Source organism: Gouania willdenowi, chromosome 21 (genome assembly GCF_900634775.1).
Source record: "Gouania willdenowi chromosome 21, fGouWil2.1, whole genome shotgun sequence".
NCBI classification, from domain to species: domain Eukaryota; kingdom Metazoa; phylum Chordata; class Actinopteri; order Blenniiformes; family Gobiesocidae; genus Gouania; species Gouania willdenowi.
The window spans coordinates 19,518,904-19,540,811 of NC_041064.1; the positions used below are offsets into that span (position 1 = coordinate 19,518,904).

The following is a 21,908-nucleotide window of genomic DNA, read 5'->3' on the forward strand; positions in this document are numbered from 1 at the left end:
ATGAGGAAAAAGCAGAAACAGAATGAACGTAGGTAGGTACGAGAGCTCCAGCCTGTCAACGGTGCAACATGACCTATAAACTGCCTGGTCTGGGGTTCAATTACCTCATCAATGAAAGTGATGGTGCCATTGAAATGCACTATGCCTATCTGTTCGCTCTGCAGGGAGGGGTGGCTACGGACACGCAGGCCTGCGCTGTCCTTGGACACAAATTTGCGGACCTGAGAGAAGCAGAGAGGAGATGGAGACCGTGAGCGGAAGGAGCAAAGAGGAGAATTTAAAAAAAAAAAATCACTTTGAGAGAAGTGCAGCAGCAGCAGGAAGAGGAAGAGGGGGAGGCAGTAACGACAGGCGGAGTGGACAGTCCAAGTGCATGCTTTAATACCCACACAGTGTGTAAAAAAAATCATAGCAGAGGTTCATTTTAGCAGCATAAGTTCAGTACAGTGCAAGAAAACCAAGAGTCACATGTTCAAAGACGTGCACACCAAGGTAATAATAATGCATTGATTTATATAGCGCCTTTCACAGGCACTCAAAGCGCTTTACATTGCATTATTCTTTCACTACACACACAGTGGTGGCAAGCTACTATTGTAGCCACAGCAGCTCTTGGGCAGATTGACGGAGAGCGAGGGTGCCATACTGCGCCATCGGCCCCTCCGACCACCACCAACACTAATGCACACACGCCACATTCATACTCGGCAAGGTATGTAAATCTGCACAGTGTTGCTTGTTCACCTTAATGCTAAATCACAATGACAATCTTTGCAAAATTAGATGGCCCAACATCAACTTTGAAACCTTTCCAACTCTAATACCTTGAGGTGCTACAACTTCCTGTGGGATAGAAGAGGGAGCAGCTAGGAACGAGGGAATCAAAAAACAACGGCTTCCGTTCAACAACTGAAAAAGTTGCATGTGTTATAAGGACGTAGCGGTGCAAAACTAAGTTGAGTAGTGTGTTGACTTTTAGTATAAAAGTACAGAATGACACATTATTGTTGATTATTAATACTAGTTAGGTGTCTACATACAGTCCAAACCTCCATTTCTCCATAACTCCATTTCTAACCTTAACATACAAGTTGATCACATGAGAGAAAAATCAGTTTTGCAACTTTAAAGTAAATATATAATGTCTTTTTTTTAAATTACCCAATGACTTTTAGGAGTGTGACGATATCTCGATATGGCGATATTTTTTTTCGCACAATCGATTATCGCTATGCTTGCGCTAAGTATCAATTTTTTACATTTTTTTTCCAAAAACTTTTCTGTTTTTTCACTAAAATGTGCACGTAGGTCTTCAGAGAAATTTTGTCACTGTTTGTTGAAGGAACCAAAATATTGTTTACTGGAATATTGCACTATAATGGTGTCACTGGTAAGAAAGACCCTATTTTCTGTTTACAGAAAGCACTATTGGAGATACTTATTCATTTACATTGGTATGTTGACACTTATTTACAGAAATGTTGCACTAAAATGGTGTCACTGTTCATAGGACACTTTTTCAATTTATTGTCTTTCAGAGATATAAAATAAAAATTATATTTTTTCACTTTATCTTTTTTTTTTCTTATTATGTCAGATTATTGCAAATTGATTTCTGACCAATATATCGATAGTCGCAGTATCGTAATATCGTGAGACAATCGTTATCGTGAGCTTTGTATTGCGTATCGTATCGTGAGGTACCTAGAGGTTCCCACGCCTAATGACTTTAGGATAATACAATGTAGATTTCTTTATCTTACATGTTTGACATCTACCTGGCACTTCACTAACTGTTACCTCACATGACAGACAATTCATTTCAACTCAAGCTTCAAAGTAAAAAGATTTAAAGAAAAGCCACAAAAAATTGTCAGTAAACCCCAAATATTATATTAACTACACAACATTGGTGCAACAATGAAAGCTCCTTATTTCATTCACCATATGTACAGATATGATGACCAAAAAATAAATAAAACAATCCACAACTCTGATGAGTTACACTGGACGAATGACTGCATTTGTTCATGCATTTTCTCACCCTGTTAATGTGTGAGTTCATGCTGTTAGAGGAAAAAAATCTCACCTTGCTGGGCTGAGGCTCAGTTTTTGGTTTGACCATCTGAGTCCCAGGTGGTATCATGCCTTTGGGAGGGTCTTTGACTTCTACCTCCAAACCAGCATCTAAAAACAAGATTTACATTTAAGTTTCTTAAATCTAACTTCTTTACAAGTTCTGATGTTTATCGTGCTTGCTTTAGAAGAAAAAGCAAGTTTAAAACAAATACACAAAGAGGAAAACACTAAAGGGGTAAATCAAACAAAAAATGTAATTAGTTGAAAATCTGTAATTAATCACATCTGTGAATTTGTAAACAACACCCTAAATCATAGTCAATGCACAGAAATTGGGTTTATTCTGATAAGGCTGCATTTATTAAGGTGAAATGTATAATAAATGCATTCGTTTTTACAAAGAAAGTGCAGATAGAATCTAACTTAGAAGTTTAGAAAATTCCAGTGTCAATATGAGAGAACTGCGGAATAAATTTGAACCTTGAACATTCAAATCTGTTCAGACACAATCCGTGTATCATTCGTTCATTCATTTTTCATTATGTAACAAAAACATGACAAAATGAAAAAAAAAAAACACTCCTTTTTTTGGTATTTGTTTCCAAAACCAAAATGAAAAAACGGAAAACGCCTTGTTTTTCAAATTCAAGCTCTTTTGCTTCGGTACAGAAAACGAAAAACGAACACCTTTATTTGTTTTCTCCATTACCGATTGGCTAAAGTACGTGACCCGGAAGCGTACTCTCATCCGACGGCATGCTAACGGCAGTTCGGCATGACAAGATCGCTGCTTCCAACTGTGCTTCCGAACCGTGTCATTTTCGCTTTAGCTGGTGTTGGGCACAGATTTAGAGACTCCTAAGTGTTATAGAGCTAATGATATCTCGGAATGTGGAACGATTCACATCCGGGTCACGTATTTTGGCAAATCGGTAATGGAGAAAACGAATAAAGGTGTTTGTTTTCCGTTTTTCATGTTTTTGTTACATAATGAAAAACGAATGAACGAATGATACAGGGATTAGACACATTGCTCTTTTACATTCAGCTGCTGAGGCACAGCAATCTGTTCACACTACTGTAGGAAAGAGCGGCTTTCTTTTTCTGTATTACTATTATTACTACCAATATTAATTACACTATTGTACCAACATTACTCTTATATTTTACATTCTGGAAATGTTGCACACAGGCTTCTGCATAGTGACAATCTGTAAAATCACTCAGTCAAAGCAAACAGCTTAGTCCTTAGAGGCAAAGTGAGCCACGACACACAGGCAGCTGACAATGATTACAGCTGTGTAGTGGTCATATATTAATGCCACATGAGGAGCCCTTATGTCCTCTGAAGCTAGTCCACCCACCTCTCTCAGTCCTCCACATTAATGTGTAAACATTCATTAGGATGGCATTTTATAGCTTCTATTTAGCGATAGCCTCCATAACTTTGTTGTTAGTTTGTTTTGCCATTGGGCCACAGCTTGTTTACAGCGGTAGAGACCCCTGCTGGAGCCCTCCCGTATTTGTCCTGACAACGGAACCAGTGGATCGATTATTTTACTTAACAAATTACTGCAGAAAAAGTAACGAAAATAGTAATCACAATATTATTCACAGGCCTAGAAAACACACAATTAGCATTGTATATTTGATCACTGTGAAAAAAACCCAAAAAAAAAATCCCCAAAGAAGCATATCTTATTTGTTTCATACCGATTTCTATGCCATCAATGGTGACGTGAATGGTATAGAGTCCAACGGCTCCTGGAGTCCAGTTGGCACTGTAGGTTCCATCAGTGTTGGCCCGAATAAGCATATTCTCACTGGGTCTGTATCGAAAACAATCAATTGGCACGATTACTTAAATTTCACATCAACGAGGAAAAACATGTTTTCTTTTTCTTATTGCCTGATTGAATGAGCTCACCTCTTTGGTGTGGGGGAAGCAAAGCGCAGCTCCTCAAAAGAATAGTTTTCATAGGCCTGAAACAGGAAGTGAGTGTAGTGTTTGTTTAGGCCTAGAAATAATGTAGTTAGTGTAATGCTAAAAGTTTTGTTAAATTACACCCACACTAAGGAACAAGTTTATAATCAAGTCTCAGCTCTTAGTAGTGCTCCGATGTTGAAAACGAACATTCTAAAGCAGCAATTCTCAACTGGTGGGTCGGGACCTGTACTGGGTGTGTCGCCAACAGCTGGTCAAAAATAAATAAATACTTAATGTCTCTCATGTTGGCCTTTTATTTTGGAAGAAACTTTGCTTTTGACAGGCATGCTGTGAACTGCATGTTGCACAGGAAAATATATAGATTTATGATTTAAAAAAGAAATAACATATGCGCTTTCAACAGCTATATTTCAAAAACTAAATTTGGTTAGTTTTATGACCGTGGCGAAATGTGGGTCCCAGGGTGAGACCAGATGAGAACCCCTGTTTTAAAGTACAGTATATAAATATGATTATTTGTGGGTCCTGTGCTCATTTGATAAAACTGACCTTCATCATTGTAATAGCAATGTATCGGGCTTCCTTTACAATCATTGGTTCGTATGTAGCCTCCAGCTTGGGTGTTGGCAGACCCCCGAACGTAAGGTCAGGGCCTGAAGATGAAGGGGAGGAGCTTCCAGGTAGACGTTGCAGCTTTTTCAGGTTGTCAGGTTGCATGGACTTCTTTTGTGAAACAGGTACGGCCTTTACCTCAACCTGCATGCAGAATTAATCATTTCAGCCTCAAAGTTATTAAAAAAAAAAAACAAGCGAGGAGTTGGACTGAAGAAATAGTAACGTGATCCTTCTTACCTTCATGTTGGGTACATGCACCACATCTCCGTACTGGTCTTTGGTCTGCACAACCACTGTAGTTGGCCATCCACAGCGTATATCATCTTTGTTCAGGATTAGAGATGTTTTCTGAGGATCTGCATAGGAATCTGGCTGCAGCCACCTGGATGGAATGAAGGAATAACATGACGACTCTCATTTGGTGACAAACCAGGGGGTATAGCACAAAATCAGGATAGGGGATAAAGCCTGAATAAATTCGGTATCCTTAATAAACTGATCCCCAAGTCAGTTGAATAAAAGCCAGCCAAGTTTATCCAGGACAAGTAACCATGGTGATTTAGCCTCTACAGCAAACCTGGTTACCAGGTTAGCAACCAGCATTAAGCTATTCCTGCTGTGGCTCTGCAGTTAGTGCTGTGAAAAATGAGTGTTATACAGAATGTCCGTGGTTTCTTCACCCAAATATTATAAGTAGTCATTTAATTGTCCATTGACTTTTGGTTTAAATATTTTTTATTGTCATAGTTTATATATATTAAGACGAAAAGAACATATGAAAAGACAAGATTTGAACAATGAAAGTGAGAAGGCAGACGGTTTATTAGGAATATTTTGCTTATTAATAAAACACCAACACTGAAAAGTTAAAAAGGATACAGAATAATCTGACTTTACTCATTAGGACTGCAATATAACTAATAGAACATATTTTTTTTCAAGTGTGTCCTAAAAATAAAAAAAATGGGTACTGTACTGTTGGATCTGAAGGGTTTCACATTATTCTGACTTCATTTTTTAACTTTACAATAACTCTATTCATTTTATTTATTTTTCTGTCAGGCCTCTGGATATTTTGTAATACTAATAAATCCTGCGTGTGGAATTGCTGTCAGAAGTTTGATTTAAACAGATTATTGGAGTTGTTTATTTATTTTTGTTAAATTATAGATGACAAATCCATTCTTAATACGTATCTATATGTATATGTAACATAACCTTGGTATAAGTACAGAAAAAGGAGGTGGAGCTGATCACTTTTCTAAATCATTATTAGATTTATACTTTTTTTTTAAAGTTTATAATAGAATATAATATAATAGACCTTTATTGATCTCCCAGAGGGGAAATTCACACAAAAAAAAAAAGTTAAGTATATTAGCCGGGATACACACTCGGGTCCCCTGAGCTAGAATTAGAAAGTAACGTAAACCTGCATATTATGCATTGATACGGTTGGTCAGACTCTTTTTCACCTTTTTAGCAGCGCTGCTGTTCCTTTTTTCTGCATCATGTCTTCATCCAGCTGCAAAAGCAGCAGTTGTTCGGAATGTGTGAATGAAGCTGCGCGTTCCTGATCCATACTTTCATCGGTGATTCTGCGATTGAATTCATGGTCTTCTTAAGAAAGCCGTAACCGCCCACTTATCTCAAATATCCTAAGCCTCGTCTCTTTATCCTGCCTCGGCAAACGTGCAAGCACTTTATCCAAGATAGCGCCGACCAGACTTTGTCTAACCACGCATTCTGCTTTATCCTGGATGTATTGATCTGACGTTAGTGAAATGCCTCCCAGGACTCTATAGCGTGCACAACAACTGTGGGTTTGAGTTCAAGAACGGAAAAACATACCTGGCCAGACGTCCTCCACTGGAGTTCTGCCCACAGGTGATGAAGTCCTCAAGGAAAGAGTGTTCATTGGTTTGGAGATGCAGGGGTAGATTCCCTTCAAGGGCCTCAAGAATCGTAGGAGAGTGTGATAAGGCCAGACCTTTCCCGAGGATTCCTGAATGGGCCTTACACACCTTTGAGACAACAGGAGAGCTTTTTCACTAAACTTCCTAGAGCACATATTCTCTGTCATACTGTATTATAGGTTTTAACACTGCATTTAGTATTAGATAGAAAAATACTATTAAATAGGCAACCAAACAGAATTTAAGTGATGAAAAAGCAGCTAATTAAACAACCCCCCAAAAAAAAAACAAATACACAATAAAAGCAACAAACCTACTAATCACTAAATAATCAAGTGAAACACAAACCAAACACAATTCCAACCAGTCCAGATGCGCAAAATACGTTTTCAATTTACATCCGCTCATAACAGGGTTCCCACACTTTTTTCAAAATGATTTTTCAACACTTTTCCAAAATGTTTTACCAAATTTCATTGACTGAACCGCTAAGATCTAAGAAATGAGTCGGCCTTTCCAGTGTACTAGTGTAGCGGAGGTCTGCGAGTGTGGAAATTGGCTATATTTCCAAAACAGTTAAATTATTCCATGACTTTTCAAGACTGGCAAAACATTTTTTCAAATTCCATAACTTTTCTAGGAATTTCATGACCTTAGGAACCCTGCTTATACACATTAGCCAAATAACTTACAATACAAACCAATAAAACTACTAAACAAACAATACACATCTAAACAACCGAATTGACAACAACCCAGCAAACCATCATGCAACAATTAAAGTGAATGGATGAATGGGTAGATAAATAAGAGAGAGGTTGGTAAGAATGATGTGTCTACATGCCAACCAACCAACCAACCAACCAAAACACAAAACAAACCAGTCAACAAATAAAAATGCCACTGAATGAATTAATAAATGGGTAAATGAAAGAGCAAACCTGAAGTGAGGCTTCCTCAAGAATCTCAAGGTCCTCCTCCAATTCATTGCCTGTAATTCAACAGAAAGTACAAAAAAAGGTTATAACTTTTCAAAAAAATAATCAAATTAATCCCTTAATTTCCAACATACCGATGGGCAGAGCCAAATCTTTCTTCATCAGAGCTGCAGCACACACACTTCCCAGGTAGGCCAACTCTTTCTCCAACTGGATGATACCCTAAAATGTTTACAGCACTCAATTATCAAAAATAAAGTGCATGAGCATCACAACAGAAACAATTAAAAACATTCTTGCTGATCCATGACAGTCTTCTTTCAGATTTTTAAGTTTGCTAGCATCCGTACCTCATCTGGACCAGGGTTGAACTCGTATCCTACTGCAACACACTTAAACCCAAAGAAGCAGGCTTTCTCATCTTTCACATAGTCAGAGGCTGTTTCCAGTGAAAAAAGCACTTCGTTTCCTAAAAGTAGAGGTCAGAGACAATAATAGAGATATCAGCAACACAGCTGGAGACAACGGCCTGGCAAGGTCATAACAGTATGAAGCAGTTTAGATTGCTACAGGAAAGGAAAAACGTTTAAATTAGTGAAGCAAATTCTAAAGAAGCTCCCAAGACAAAAAGGGTAATTATATCAGTATAATCAGATGGTATAAGGTTGAACACACTAAGGACGTTGGCATGTAAAGGTGTACATTTTGTGCTAAACAAAATGAATGTATTATTACTATTACATCGACAGCATTCTAGTCGACTGCCAAAATCTAGTCATCTATTCTTTTGTTTTCAAATGACATAATAATGTAATAATATCCTTTGTTTTTATTTAGATGTACTGTAAGTGCAATAAATAAGAAAATCATTTTTAAGGCCCGAAAATGTTATTGAGAGCTTAACACTTATTCTAATGACTGATTTATTATTTAAATAATGTTTATTTTGTATAGTGAGTTACCGTAGTTTATTGTGATTGTTCATCACATTAATAATAATGCTATTACTGCCAGTTCTGCCTGTGGTTCCAGTGCTCAATGGTATGGTTTTAGTGTGATTTGCTTCCTTTGATTCATCACTGAGGAGATACCAAATGTTCAGCAGTGTTCAGCTCATCTCACAGTATGCACAACTTTGTAGTATTTCTACTAATAACTTTGTATGCAAATGATGTTTTCAGATTGTTATCAAATGCACACAATGTAGATTATTTTATGCTTAAATTGAACTGAAAAACCTTGTGTAATAGACGAATCGAAAAGAAAAATCATTGGTTAGCAACATAACATCCCTCGTAAAGACTTAATCTAACCTGGTAGCACCAGAACGGTGGTTGGCCAGCCGGTGGAGCCTGAGAACTTCTTGAGCTCAGTCCAGGTGTTGATGGTGTCGTGGATTAGAGCTTTGCCCCCCAGGCCGGACAGGTGAAGCGTTCTGCTGGGGATGAGAAGACGCAGCACGTCCTCAGGCTGAGCCGTGCCACACTGTGGGTCAAACTCAATGGTGGTCCAACGAACACAGTCTGGAAATGACACCTAGAGGCAAAATGGAACAGATTGAGATTTATTATAGAAAGTGTCTATTTGTACAGTTGCCGTACAGACAACCCCCGGTGCTATTGGTACAGTTACCTAAATACATGTAAGTCGCGTCTTCGGGTTAGGGTTTGGTTATAACCCAATATTGCAACAATTTTTAGGGTTAGGGTTAGTTTTAGTCTTAGCCACGCGACCTATTCTGGCCAATGACTGACCTATCACGAGACCTAAACTGGCCAAATAGGGGCGCTGCGTACGAATAGAATGTCGGTATATTCATACGGCAACCGTACGGATAGCTACTGCCTTTATTACATTTACCATGAAGGATATCAACCTTTTTCCAATGAGTTCCTTACCCTGTACTGTGTGACGCCGGCTTGTTTGTAAGGGTGCTCGCTCTCTATCACAGAGTAGTGGTTTGAAGTGGTGCAGGCTGACAGGCCTTGCTCTGGCTGGTTGCCTGTTGTGCTGTCTGTTGATTGGTTGGGATTAAAGGTGGGTGGTGCATATTTTTGGTTGAGGGCAGAGACGGCGGGGAGCAACTCTTGAACAAGTCCGAAAACCTCAACAGCAGCCTGGAAAAGAAAAAGACGTTTTAGGGCACATGTTGCTATTGCTTTTTGCCATTTAATGGTTAAGACTTTACCTTAGGAACAGAAGCTGCCACGGGGCCAATGTAAGCCAAGATGAGAGGCAGGAGCATGGAGAACAGACTGGAAGAGCTTAAAAGCTCAGGTATATCATCCACTAGAGGCAAGAAAGGATATGAATAAATCTAAGTAAAGCCTCCATGGGTCTACTACCTGCGCAAGTGTTTGATTTGATTATATTTATTTATTTTGATCATGTAAATGACAACTTCAAAACGGATTAAAATAAATAAACGTCAAGAAATAACAATAAAACAGTATCTTGCATCTTCAAATTCTTACACATCTCAGTTTACATGAACAAAATAGTAGAAGAAGTAGGAAGAAGTATAAACTTATCTAGTCCTACTCCTTTAATTTTTTCTACCCTAAATTTTAACAAAATCCTAACACTTTAAAAACTATAATGTGAATACACAGAAACCATGAAATCATTGTTTTTTACATTAACCATACCTCCTTTACAAATAATGTACCATATCCTGCAACTTTTTACTCTAAATAACAAGCGAGCACCTGTGGTAATTAATTATCTACATATCTCTGAAGAATCAATTCTTTATGCTTCTTTTTAAACAAAATTATGCTCAGAATCATTTTAAATTCAATACTCAGTCTGTTCCACAGATGGTAATACAGAAGCTTTTCATTGTTGCACCAACACTGCAAACCTTTAGATTTGATTTCCCTCTTAAATTATAAATTAACATTTCCCAAATATGTTTTGGTAACAGATAATTCCTTGCTTTATGCAACACTTGTGCTGTTTCATGCTCTTTAAACAACTGTACTAAAATGTATTGTAGTCAAGATTAATATCACACTTACCATCAACAGCAAAAGCCCTGTGAAGTAGATCCTTAGCAGCTCTGACCACAGCACTGACCACAGATAAAGCTCTGCTACAGTTCTTGTCTTCCTCGTTGGCTTTGCTCAGCAGTTGAGTCTGCAGATCCCCGTCATACTCGCTCCTTTAGCGACATGACAAACCAGAGTCAGAGATAAAAAAGTAACCATGGATATGTCATAGGGCTGGGCGGCATACCGGTTCATACAGAATACAGGGTACCGGTATACATTTTCGCTATGATATGAATCTTTAACATACCGCTGTAGCGGTGTATTTGATTAGACAGCTTTTGGAACTCTACGCTGCACAGCGTTTCAGACAGGACCCTTTTCAATGTAGCACTTCTAAATAGGAAGGTAAACAGTAGCGCTCTGGTGTTATTTACGGTGTAAAATCATATGTGTAAATGGTTAAAAAAGACACAATTGAAAGCTCTGAAGCTGCATGTCAGCATGTGCCTGCATGCGCATGCCTCTGCTACAGAAGAACAACGCTAACGGACACGGAGGCACGGTTAGACAGTAATACGCAAAGAAAAAGAGAAAAAAGGGTCGCAATTTATAATTTCTATAACGTGGAAATAAGTCCTGGTGGAGCTGCAAACAAAATGCTACTTTATTCACCATAAGAAACCACCACACCACTGAGTATGCAGCATTTAAAGCTAAGAGATCAAGCTAATGCTAAAGCTAAGCTAGCAAGGCAAAGAGCCAGTGGGCTGCTGTTGCAAAATTGTTTTACGACTAGTGTGGAATTATTCTACAATATTCACTCATCATGACAGTAAAATAAACCATCCTAAGTCAATCTACTGCAGTAATTCATCTCTCAACCAGTAGAAAACGCTGTGAACACCTGATTATGAATGAAAAAAAAATGCAGTGAAACCGTTAGAATTTTGAAAAATACTGTGATATTTATTTTTGGTCATACCGCCCAGCCCTACTATGTCATAGTGAGTGAAAGCAGCCAGGCTCTGTGCTCACCTGTAGTACAGAATCTGTGGGATCTGTCCTCTGGTCTGGTTGGTACCATTGCTGCTTAAGCTGCAGGTGCTAAAGGTGAATGATACACCATCAGAGCACTGCACTGTGGTCATACCTCCATCTCCGTTGGCTGTCCGGCTGCCATAGTTACGTAGCCTGACTGCGTACTTCACCCCTTCCTACAACAGGACAAATTGGATTATTAAAGCTTGTTTTAAAACCCACAAGGTGATCTTAGTTGAAACACAGTTTTGAAAGGCGTACGGACCTTGAGTGGCACCGCCTTGTCCAAGCGGATTTCAGCAATATCACTCGGGGAGTCGTCAGTGCTGTAGGTGCCCTTCACCAGCTCCAGAGACGTCCACCTGTGAGAATGAGCCGAGTCCCCAGGGTGTTCCGTCTGTGCCTGATTGGAAAAGAGATTGAAAGCTATTTCGTGAACACGTCAGAGGACACAATAGAAATGCTCAATGATTTACGATTACTCACGTCGTCAGCCAGCACCTCTAGTTCATACTCATGGATGCCCCCTCCACCGTAGACACAGACGCCCACCAGCACAACACCCGGCTTGTCCACGTTCATGCAGATGGCATCCGGAGAGCCGTTTCCTGTGTTCCAGCTCCGGCCTTGGCTTGTTTTGGTGAAGCGGTTGGGAGATGCTTTCACCGAGTGAAGAGAGTTCAGTCCATCAACCTGGGAAAAGAGGAGGGATTTAAGTTTAACAAAACATGCAAACATAACTTTAAATAGCAGATTAAATAATATGGAAGTTTTACATTAAAGCAGTGGTTCCAAACCTTTTTTGGGTCGTAACTCCATTTTTATATCACAGATTTCTGGCAACCCCTGAGACTTTGTTCCTCTAAAATTTGTTTTTTGATCACATTTGTTACATTGCAAATTTGAATTTGAAATACTTTATTAACCCCTGAATTTGGATTTTCTTTGCTGCTTCACCTTCATTTTAACTACTACTAAATACAGAGTAGTAAGCATTAGTGCACAAAATGACAATATGTGCCAACTCAGATATTTTTATTCTGCATTTCATTAGAACTAGATTTACATTTGAGAACGTGAAAGTATAGAATACAGTTGTTTGAGATTGTGTGTGGTGTTTTAATTTGAAAAAAGACGAATTATTTAAGCTCTTTGTGCTTTCTGTCTCTTCCTGCACTGAATATCTATTTCTGTGATACTATTAATTGTTTTTATTAAATGTGCAAAATAAACTAAAAAAAATAATTTCATTCATTCATTCATTAATTAATAAAATAAAAAAAAATATTTGCATCCGTTTTTTAAAAATCATTATCATTATTATTATTATAGGACATTTCAGGTGACCGCATGTGCCTGAAATGTCCTAGTTTAAAAAAATAATATTTAAATTATTGTATTGTTTTTATCTATTTATTTACTTATTTAAATAATTAAATTATTTATTTTTATTTATCTATTTTGTTACAACCCCAAGGTTGAAAAACCCTCCAATAAAGGCAATCAAAGATCTACAAAATTCAGGTTTAGGATAATGTAGCTGGTACATTGCAATGCTAACATGGAGAAAGGACAACCACACACATATTCTCTCCTTTATTAAATGTATACACTCTAAAAACAACATCATACGTGTTTTTGCACTATTGGCTGTATTTTACATAGAGAATTAGGTCATTGTTATTGCACAAGATTTCCCTGAATATACAGTATAAAGACAGCTCATAACATATTCTGCCTTTTTTTTTTTATTTATCTGAGCCGACTGACTACAGTGAGCTAGACACAGCAGCAAGGAGACCTTTCCAGGTGCTCTGGGGACAAAGAGCTGTTTCCCTGACAACAGACTGAGGATAACACAGGAGTCGCTGCTATTAAGTCATGTTACTATGGCAACAAAAGCAACTACAGCTTTCTGAGTGCAGTCCATGAGTGTACAGGATGATAATTGGATAAAGAGTAACGAGGGAGGGAGGGAGGGAGGGAGGGAGGGATGGAGGGAGGGAGGCTTTGGGCACTCCTGCCTAATGACTCAGCGAGACTTATCACAATTAAAGAAAGCTCTAATGCCCGCCCACTCTCTTCTTCCTTGTGCTCAGGAGTGACCCTAAAATAGAGCTGCTCGTCTGTCACCATCGGTGGTTAGATTGGAAACAAACAATCTTCGAGCAAAAGAAATGGAATGAGGAGTAACCTGTCTTTGCTGACTGGCACCTCTAAAACACAGACTTGCCTTTTACTATAATGAAGTGAGAACAACTGTAGACGTACAGAAATGATCACAATGTAAACAAATAAGATTCAACAAAAAAGATGACAGATTTGTTCCTGAAAAGAGTTAAAAAAACAAACAGAAGCCATACAATGAATGAGTGCTTGCCAGAGCCAAGTCCTGTGGCCTCACATGCAGGCTTTCTGTGTGTAAGTGTGTGTGTGTGTGTGTGTGTGTGTAAATACAGGGGATTATCAGTGTTAGAAACGCTACCTCAGACCCCAGGGCGGAGGCGGTGAGCTCGGATACGATGGAGGCCAGCAGGCCGCACGTGTTGGACACCAAGTGTGGGGAGAAAAGCTCGACCTCCTTCCTCAAACTCTTCCTCACCGGCAGCACCACGATCACCAGCATCTTCTCGAGAACCTCACGGAAACTGGTCATTCCCATCAGGTTCTCTTCCGTCTAACCCAGAACAAATTTGGACACATTTTACGTCGCTGCTTCAGGCAATTTTTCAACTGCCAATGTTGACGACTGACATATTTTTGTCAAAGTATTCATGGACTACATTCTTTTGCCAGATTTAAACTACACAAACTTGTTTAAATGAATTTCATCCAATTAAATGGAGACTTAAAGGTAGGTGCAAATTAGAGATAATGTTAAATGCAACAAGTATCCCTTGCGTGGGAACCTAAGAAAAACCAATACTAATTAATGATACAAGTAGACGACAGACTAAAACTAAAAATAATTCTGGCATAAATACGATTCTACACATATACTGTGCGCTGTGTGTGTCATATTTGGGATTACATGCATTGCTGCATGTGTGAGCATACACTTACATGACTCAGTTTCTCCATATGAGCCACCAGTAGAGGGAAGCGGTGAGCAAGGGCAGAGTCATTCTCCGTGCTGACTTGTTTGACCAGTGATCGCAGTAGCACCTCCCCATCATACGCAATGGGCAGGATGGATGTCAACTTCACTGATGTATTGCATAAAGCAGACATCACAGCTGCTAGCAGGCGACTGCTGGATGTGCGGAAATTGGCCTCGGCAATGTCCTAAAAAGGAAGGAGGAAATGCAGTCAGATACAGCTGAGGATCAGTGTGGTAAGTAAGTAGGTATTAATGATACCATGAGCATTAATCTATACAAGGGATGTCAAACTTTAAGGATAAAACAAAGTGCAATAACATCAATAATGCGCATAGTGCTATTTTTTATTTCAATATAAAAACATACAATTAAATTAAAACATCCTTAAGCCTGAATTACAGAATTTCTTGAATTTGCATAAATTTTCTCAAACACTGCAATGGAATTGGAAGAAGTTTCCTAATAAGAATATTTATAAAAATGTGCCAGGTTTGGAAATGAATTGTTATAGGAATCAATGTGTGTTTCAAAAAACACTGCCGTCATGGAATAATGAGCATAAAAGATCTACAACCTACTCATACAATATAAAGGGGGGATTCATTGAATTAGTGAAGTGTGTTGGAACTGAAATATCTGAAATTGAGTTATTGAGTGACAATAACTTCCATTAAGGTTTTTTTTTTTTTTTTTTTTTTTTTTAACAATTGTTTACTTTGATTTTACTTTGTGTCAGATAATTAACTCCTCATTCCAGTCAGGCACCGTACCAAAATCCCTGAAAGTAGTTGCTGTGAAACCTCTGTTAAAAAAGAGAACACCGGATGCCTCTATACTGGCTAACTATAGACAAATCATCAACCTTCCATTCATGGCCAAGATCATTGAGAAGGTGGTCTTCAACGAACTGAGTCAATTCTTAACCTTCAACAAAATATTTGTTAAATTTCAGTCAGGCCTTTGTTCTCATCATAGCACAGAAACTGCTCTCATCAAAGTGATCAATGACATAAGGTTGAACACTGATTCAGGAAAAGTATCATTCTATTGGATCAAAGTGCTGCATTTGACACTGTAGATCATACAATTTTGTTGAACAGATTGCAAACATAGGTTGGACTAAATGGAAAAGTAATGCAATGGTTTAAGTCATACTTAGAGGAGCGAAGTTATTTTGTAAGCATCAGAAACTTTGAATCTGACAGATTACCAATGTCCTGTGGGGTTCCTCAGGGCTCTGTTCTTGGACCCCTTCTGTTTACCCTTTATATGCTTCCTTTAGGACAAATTTTAAACAACTAAGGTTGATTATCAGAGCTACGCAGATGACACACAACTATTTCTATCACTGAACCTAGATGACTATGGTCCCATTGAGGTGTTGAGTGATGGCTTAGAAAAAGTAAACTGCTGGATGAGTGAAAACTTCCTTCAACTAAATCATGGCAAGATGGAGGTGATTGTCTTTGATAACAAGGAAAAGAGGACTGATATCAGCAAGTACATGGAGTCTCGACCTTTAAAAGCTTAAGACCAAGTCAAAAGATCTGACATTCAGCAGTCAACCTCAAGTTTGACACCCCTGATCTAAACTCATTAGTGTAAATCAAATTATAGTCTGGAAGCATTTCTTCTGGATTTGTTCGAGGTCACCTGGGAAATGGGATCACAATTAGTGAACCTCAGGAAAACGTTAATTCTTGTAGTATTCTAAAAACTATACCACTTGTTTACTGAGAAACAAACTATGGAAATCTTATATTCTAAATGTGTTTTGGGAAATGTTTTTTTTTTTGCAAAACTTAATTTAGATTTTTCACTTTTAAAATTAATAAAAATTTTTTTTTAGAAAAAACACAATGCAGCTAATAATTTTTAAATAAAAACCTAAGCTACAAATATACAGTACATAAAACACATTTCTGCACTGTCCCAAAAAAGTCATGGAAAGCACTTTTTTCAACCAGTGAATCCTACAGTAACACAAACAATTCATGTAACCCTTCTTGTAGCTTAGTGCACTCCATACAAGCAAAAAGCTACAAGTTGCAAATCTGAACTGGTTTAACCCGTCTTTAACTTTATAATGCATCAAAATGGACTCTTTTCCTTTCTGCCATAAACATTGTTGAAACAAAGTAAACCAAAGTCATAGGCAATTTGGGTTGTTAAATCCTTGGAATGTTTTCAAAAGCTGTTGTTCAGATGACAATCGTGGAATTGTATACTCAATATGGTCTTGTATATCATCTGTAATGGTTTAAAATTACCCTTAGTGATGGTCAAACACATTAAGCTAGCTGAAGCACCCATTTTAACATATGACTAGTCCCACCTGGTCTAGGCAGTTGAGCAGATCACAAAGACAGGCCCACTGCAGAGCCGGGGTTGGGTAGAAGGAGTGGAAGCAGGCGGTGAATGTGTTGTGGCACTCCTGCAGCACAGCCTCCAGGAGGGTGAGAGGCTGCGACAGGTAGCCCTGAGGGTCATTGTCCAGCTTAGTCAAACAGTTATCCATCCCTTCTGAGAGGATCTTCTTCAGCAGACTGCGTGTTTTTCCCACGCATTCCGCCAGCTTGCTCGACTCCTCCACCACAGCTTTGGTGCTGGCTGGAAATCAAATGAAAAACATCACGAATGAAAAGCATATCCACATATGATATTATACAGTCGAGAGTATTTCAGGTTTTTTTTGTGTTCCTACCTGCAATGGGGAATATCTCACAGATGTAGACCCTGAGTAGGCGGAGGCAGCATGTGCCAACAAAGCGCAGTCTCTCCAGGTCCAGCAGGGTGGCAGTGTACTGGAAACCCTTCAGCCCCCTCAGCTCCTCCACCCCCAGCACCAACGTGGTCCAGCTCCAGTGAAGGACGCTCAACAGAGACTCAAAACACTCCTACAAAAAGATCAGACCATATACAGTCACGTGAAATCTGTGCCTTAGATATCAACAAGTCACTTTTTGAAGCAGTTTAAAGCGACTCACCACTGAGACTGTGCGGGCGAAGGATCGTTTCAGGATGTGAACAGGCTCACTGGTCTGCTGTTTGCCTTTAGATGCATTGCCGTCATTTGAAGGAAGTCTAATGTTTCAATATGAAAAAAAGAAAGCTATTGTTTCAACAAAAATGGAAATAAAAACCTGCAATAAATACTGTATAACACAGGTTGTACTTACCTGTAAAGCAGCTGAGGAATTTGACCAGCATTGACATCTGTACCATTGTTCGACTTCTTTGAGCTTTTGAACTGAAAAATTACGCTAAAGTAGAAGAAAACAAACATTTTATTAAACTAAGTATTCCATGCAGTGTTTATGAAGAGTGGTATTGGATATCAGTGACTTAAAACTCCATCCTACCCATCATCAGTAGTGATGGTAGCCTGTCCATGGGAACCACAGTCACTGCTGGGACCGGACACACGAGCCCATGCTACATACCACCAGCCGAGCTGCAGTAACACCGGCTCGTCGAACATCATGGCATATTTTTCCCTAGAAATAAAGAGTACACGATAATAACAATCCAAATACAGCTTTGTTTGCCAGCTTTAATAGCCTTAAAACTCTAGGAAACGTTTTCGTCAATGGTACCTGGCGGCACAGTCATAAGCCAGAACATCAGTCTCAGCTAGAAGATCTCCATCGGTCTCATGGTCTCCTCCATCAGGTCCCAGTTCAAAAAGCTGATCAACAGAAGTGATTCATTTTATTAGATGACATTCTTCTATTTAGCTTTTTATTTTCTCTGGTAGTTTTCTGTTCTTTTTGGAGCATATACATCTCAATACAACTCAAATACCAGCAGCTTTCTGTGTATCATGTTCATTATGTTGGGTTTTTTCCTTTTTAATACAAATTTTATATTTTGATGGCGCTTTTAGATGACTCTTTTTGTAATTTGTGCTATATAAATAAAGTTGAATTGAATCATATGCGTCAATCATGTCCACTGTTCAGTGGCTAACCAGCAGACATACCATACTATTGTTAACATGTTGTTAATTTAACATCTATCTATTTGAAGGGTCAAAACCAAACAAATCTTAACAAAAATAGGTCTCTTCTTCGTATGGCGAAAACAACAGACGGCTCACCTTGATCTTGGCAGTGTATTCTCCTCGTCCGCCAAACAGGCCCAGCCCACCTAGCAGGATGTCTGCATCGGCACAGAAGCGGATTGCCTCCACAGAGTGGGCAGAGTAACCCCAACCTCCACCGTGACCTGAAAGTTCACACAATGCAGTGCTGAGGATGTGGGAAAAGTGAGAATTCATCATCTATATTTCTCACTCATCAGTGGATGTGTTCGAAATGGCATATTAACGTACTACTCATACTAAGCCTGACATCAAAATTAGTACATAGTGCATTCACATTAGATAGTATTAAGATTGAGTACGCGAGAAATCCACAGATGTATTGGGACATTTTTTAGGTATGCACGGTGGCCACACTAGTCATACTAAACCGCCCCATGATGCATTGCGAGCGGAACGTAAAATTGTCCTGGGACCGGCTCCAACCTAAACATCAAATATCGCATTTACAAAACAAAAGCATCTCTTCTTGTCTTCCATTAGGTTTTTGTTTTTTTTTTTAACACTTTTGTAAATAGGGCTCTTGTTTTGAAAAACTGTTTATTCAGTAGCACAATAGCGAGTTTCCAGAAATCTCAGAAATGTCGGCATGAAATGTGTTTCCGCGAGTTTTATGGATCAAATTACCAAATGTTGATATTCAACTTGGTCACTTTTTTGTTTTCAGAACTTTCAAAGGTAGCAAATCAACAAAGATATTTAGCCTCAGTGTGCTTCAGGTTTTTGTCGTTGTAGGTTCGAAATGCATCTTGGGAAACTTAAGAGTATACTTCAGTGGGAACAGCCACCATTAGGGGTGTGTATTGCCTCGCGATACGACACAATTTATCCTGACATTAAAGTTTAAGGCAATTATTGCAATTTTTTCAATATAAATATATGACTTGAGAGACAACTAATCTGTAAATGTGTGCACGGTCATGAGAACATTATGTATGAAATATATTTTATTGGCATATTTTACACTCAAAACATTGGCTTTAACATGCCATGTGCCAACAACTTAAAATAAAAAAAAACTATCTGCCTGTGGCTTTTAAACCAACTCTGACTTTAGTGCAACATGATTTTAAATGAAGGTAAAAATTATTATTTTTTTAAATAAAAAAAATATCGATATGGATGCATTATGAATCGATCTGAGACTCGTGCGACGTAATATCGCGACATATCGCAGAATCGATTTTTTTCAACACCCCTAGTCACCATCCTAATCATCGTAACCATACTTATAGTATAGAGTAAACACTATATACTATATAGTAAACACTATACTATATAGTAAAGATTATATACTCATTGATTTTGTAGTGTATAGAATGAAGTATGCCATTTCGAACACAGCCAGTTTCTCCCTTCCGTTTAATTACTTGACAGTACTACATTAGCATAAAAAAGCCAAATGCATGTTTGCTTTTCTTTACTGACTCTCAAAGCGGTTAACGACGCTGTAGTCTTCCTTGGAATAGACCTTCATCACTGCCTGGGTTTCTTCTTCCGCACTGGCTATGCCCATTTTTAACTCCTGCATGGCTGCTAATGTATCCAAACAACCTAAAAAGAAACCCAATCATGCTTTGAGTTAGCAAATAATCACAGTAACAAATAGGATTCTAACTACTCAGAAGTTCACACTGCTAAATGTCTGATGCTGAGCATTACCGAGGATGTGTAGAGCTCCATGAGAGCGGGTAGTGGTTGCATGTGATCCTGAGGGCAGTGCAAGCTCTGGACTGAGGATGCTACAGCGAGCTTGTAAATCTGTTGCAGAGGGCACCCTGGCATCAGCGATCACTGCATTGTAGCACCACATCTCTCTGGAGGCAGGCAAGAACCTGGGAGTACAAAGAGAAGCAAGAAAGAATAGGGATAATGGTTCAAAAAGGATAAAATGCATGAATATACTTAATTAAGTAGTCCTGGGACTGACCTCCATATGACATCATACACAGGGTCCAGACACAGGCCAAAGCCCTGCAGATCCTCCTGCTCAGAATCATTAAAGGTTCGGCAGCTTCCGTCCATTTTGTTGATCAGCAAGCATTTAAATGGAGGTGGCTCTGATATGGAAGATGGCACGAGGCCAATAATGTGTTTGCTCGCAAAGATCTCTGAAGTCGCAAGGACATGGGAGTTGATGAGAGCCTCATCGATCCGCAGGAAGGTCTGATCCCCGCTGGCACCGATCCAGGTAGCCTTCCGTCCGTACTTGGCACCAATGTTGGGCATGGGAGATGGTTTGGCATTCCAGTAGGGCATGTCCAGGATGGGTCGGCCCAGCTGTCCTTTCTGCAAAGAAACAAAGTAGACGCTGTTAACTTCAGGTCCAACTAAATCTAAGCACTGTTGATGACTGTTTCTCACCGAGAAGCTCCCAAATGTGAACACCTGACCATCCATGAGGAGAACTGCTGTGTGGTTACTGCCAGCTGTCACCTGGACACTCTGTCCTGGAAGGGCCTGAACCAGAGTTGGAGATCCCCTAATAGGAATAACACATAACAGCTGTTCAGGCAAGTATAGTCAATTTTGTTTCATTTTTGATACTTCAAATCCACACCACAGGGGTTTAAAAATAGTTTGGAGGAGTGTGAAACTCAATTTCTCTCAGGGGCCACATGTGGAGCAGTTTGATCTCAAGTGGGCCACAGATTTTAGGTGAAAACAAGAGCAAATTTGACATTACTGTGCCCTACTTTGCTTCCACATATAAATTATGTATGTGAGGCGCCTACAATACCTAAGCAATAACCATTTTGTGGAATTGTTTGTTGGAAATTGCAGGATTTTAGAAATATTGAGAGTTCTCTCCATAATTTGAGATTAAAAATGACTGCAACAAATGTGTAGTTCAAAAGGGCCAGATTTTGCCCACAGGCCTTGAGTTTAGGGTTGTCAAACTAACACAATAATGCCATTAAAAAAGAATGTATCTAAATATATATAATTTCCTTTGAATATACTCAAATATCATGCTTCCATAAATCCTTCATGCACTTTACCATAATGAGTTGGAATTGAGGATTGAAGACATTTTTCTTATGTTCAATTTATTCTTTTTTCGATTAGCAAACAAAGGAACAAAATACTTCCAACCGCAAACATGGGGGTTTCACCATCAACACAAAAATAAAGACAAAGAAAAGGTAGAGGTGAAGTTCATGCTTATTACGCCTAC

At 38.9% G+C, this 21,908-nt stretch overlaps 1 protein-coding gene across 16 annotated transcripts in view; it reads right to left on the reverse strand.

Moving 5' to 3' along the window:
• mycbp2 (MYC binding protein 2) overlaps positions 1-21,908 on the reverse strand; it is a 100,448-nt gene that overhangs the window by 45,534 nt on the left and 33,006 nt on the right. For 13 of the 16 annotated variants that reach the window (XM_028436126.1, XM_028436135.1, XM_028436141.1 and 10 more), the window contains 30 exons: positions 21,095-21,212; positions 20,661-21,019; positions 20,393-20,565; positions 20,159-20,284; positions 18,728-18,855; positions 18,225-18,316; positions 17,991-18,125; positions 17,808-17,891; positions 17,616-17,712; positions 17,333-17,525; positions 16,964-17,238; positions 14,591-14,812; positions 14,013-14,204; positions 12,014-12,220; positions 11,793-11,930; positions 11,525-11,703; positions 10,517-10,659; positions 9,685-9,785; positions 9,395-9,613; positions 8,810-9,032; positions 7,847-7,965; positions 7,631-7,718; positions 7,500-7,549; positions 6,494-6,666; positions 4,880-5,024; positions 4,577-4,783; positions 4,007-4,062; positions 3,793-3,908; positions 2,090-2,187; positions 105-221 (listed from right to left, as the gene is read on the reverse strand). In XM_028436126.1, coding sequence (XP_028291927.1) covers positions 105-221; positions 2,090-2,187; positions 3,793-3,908; positions 4,007-4,062; positions 4,577-4,783; positions 4,880-5,024; positions 6,494-6,666; positions 7,500-7,549; positions 7,631-7,718; positions 7,847-7,965; positions 8,810-9,032; positions 9,395-9,613; positions 9,685-9,785; positions 10,517-10,659; positions 11,525-11,703; positions 11,793-11,930; positions 12,014-12,220; positions 14,013-14,204; positions 14,591-14,812; positions 16,964-17,238; positions 17,333-17,525; positions 17,616-17,712; positions 17,808-17,891; positions 17,991-18,125; positions 18,225-18,316; positions 18,728-18,855; positions 20,159-20,284; positions 20,393-20,565; positions 20,661-21,019; positions 21,095-21,212 — 4,573 coding nt within the window. The remainder of the gene's footprint in view (positions 1-104; positions 222-2,089; positions 2,188-3,792; positions 3,909-4,006; positions 4,063-4,576; positions 4,784-4,879; positions 5,025-6,493; positions 6,667-7,499; positions 7,550-7,630; positions 7,719-7,846; positions 7,966-8,809; positions 9,033-9,394; positions 9,614-9,684; positions 9,786-10,516; positions 10,660-11,524; positions 11,704-11,792; positions 11,931-12,013; positions 12,221-14,012; positions 14,205-14,590; positions 14,813-16,963; positions 17,239-17,332; positions 17,526-17,615; positions 17,713-17,807; positions 17,892-17,990; positions 18,126-18,224; positions 18,317-18,727; positions 18,856-20,158; positions 20,285-20,392; positions 20,566-20,660; positions 21,020-21,094; positions 21,213-21,908) is intronic. The other 3 variants (XM_028436140.1, XM_028436134.1, XM_028436129.1) reach the window with 2 other exon arrangements.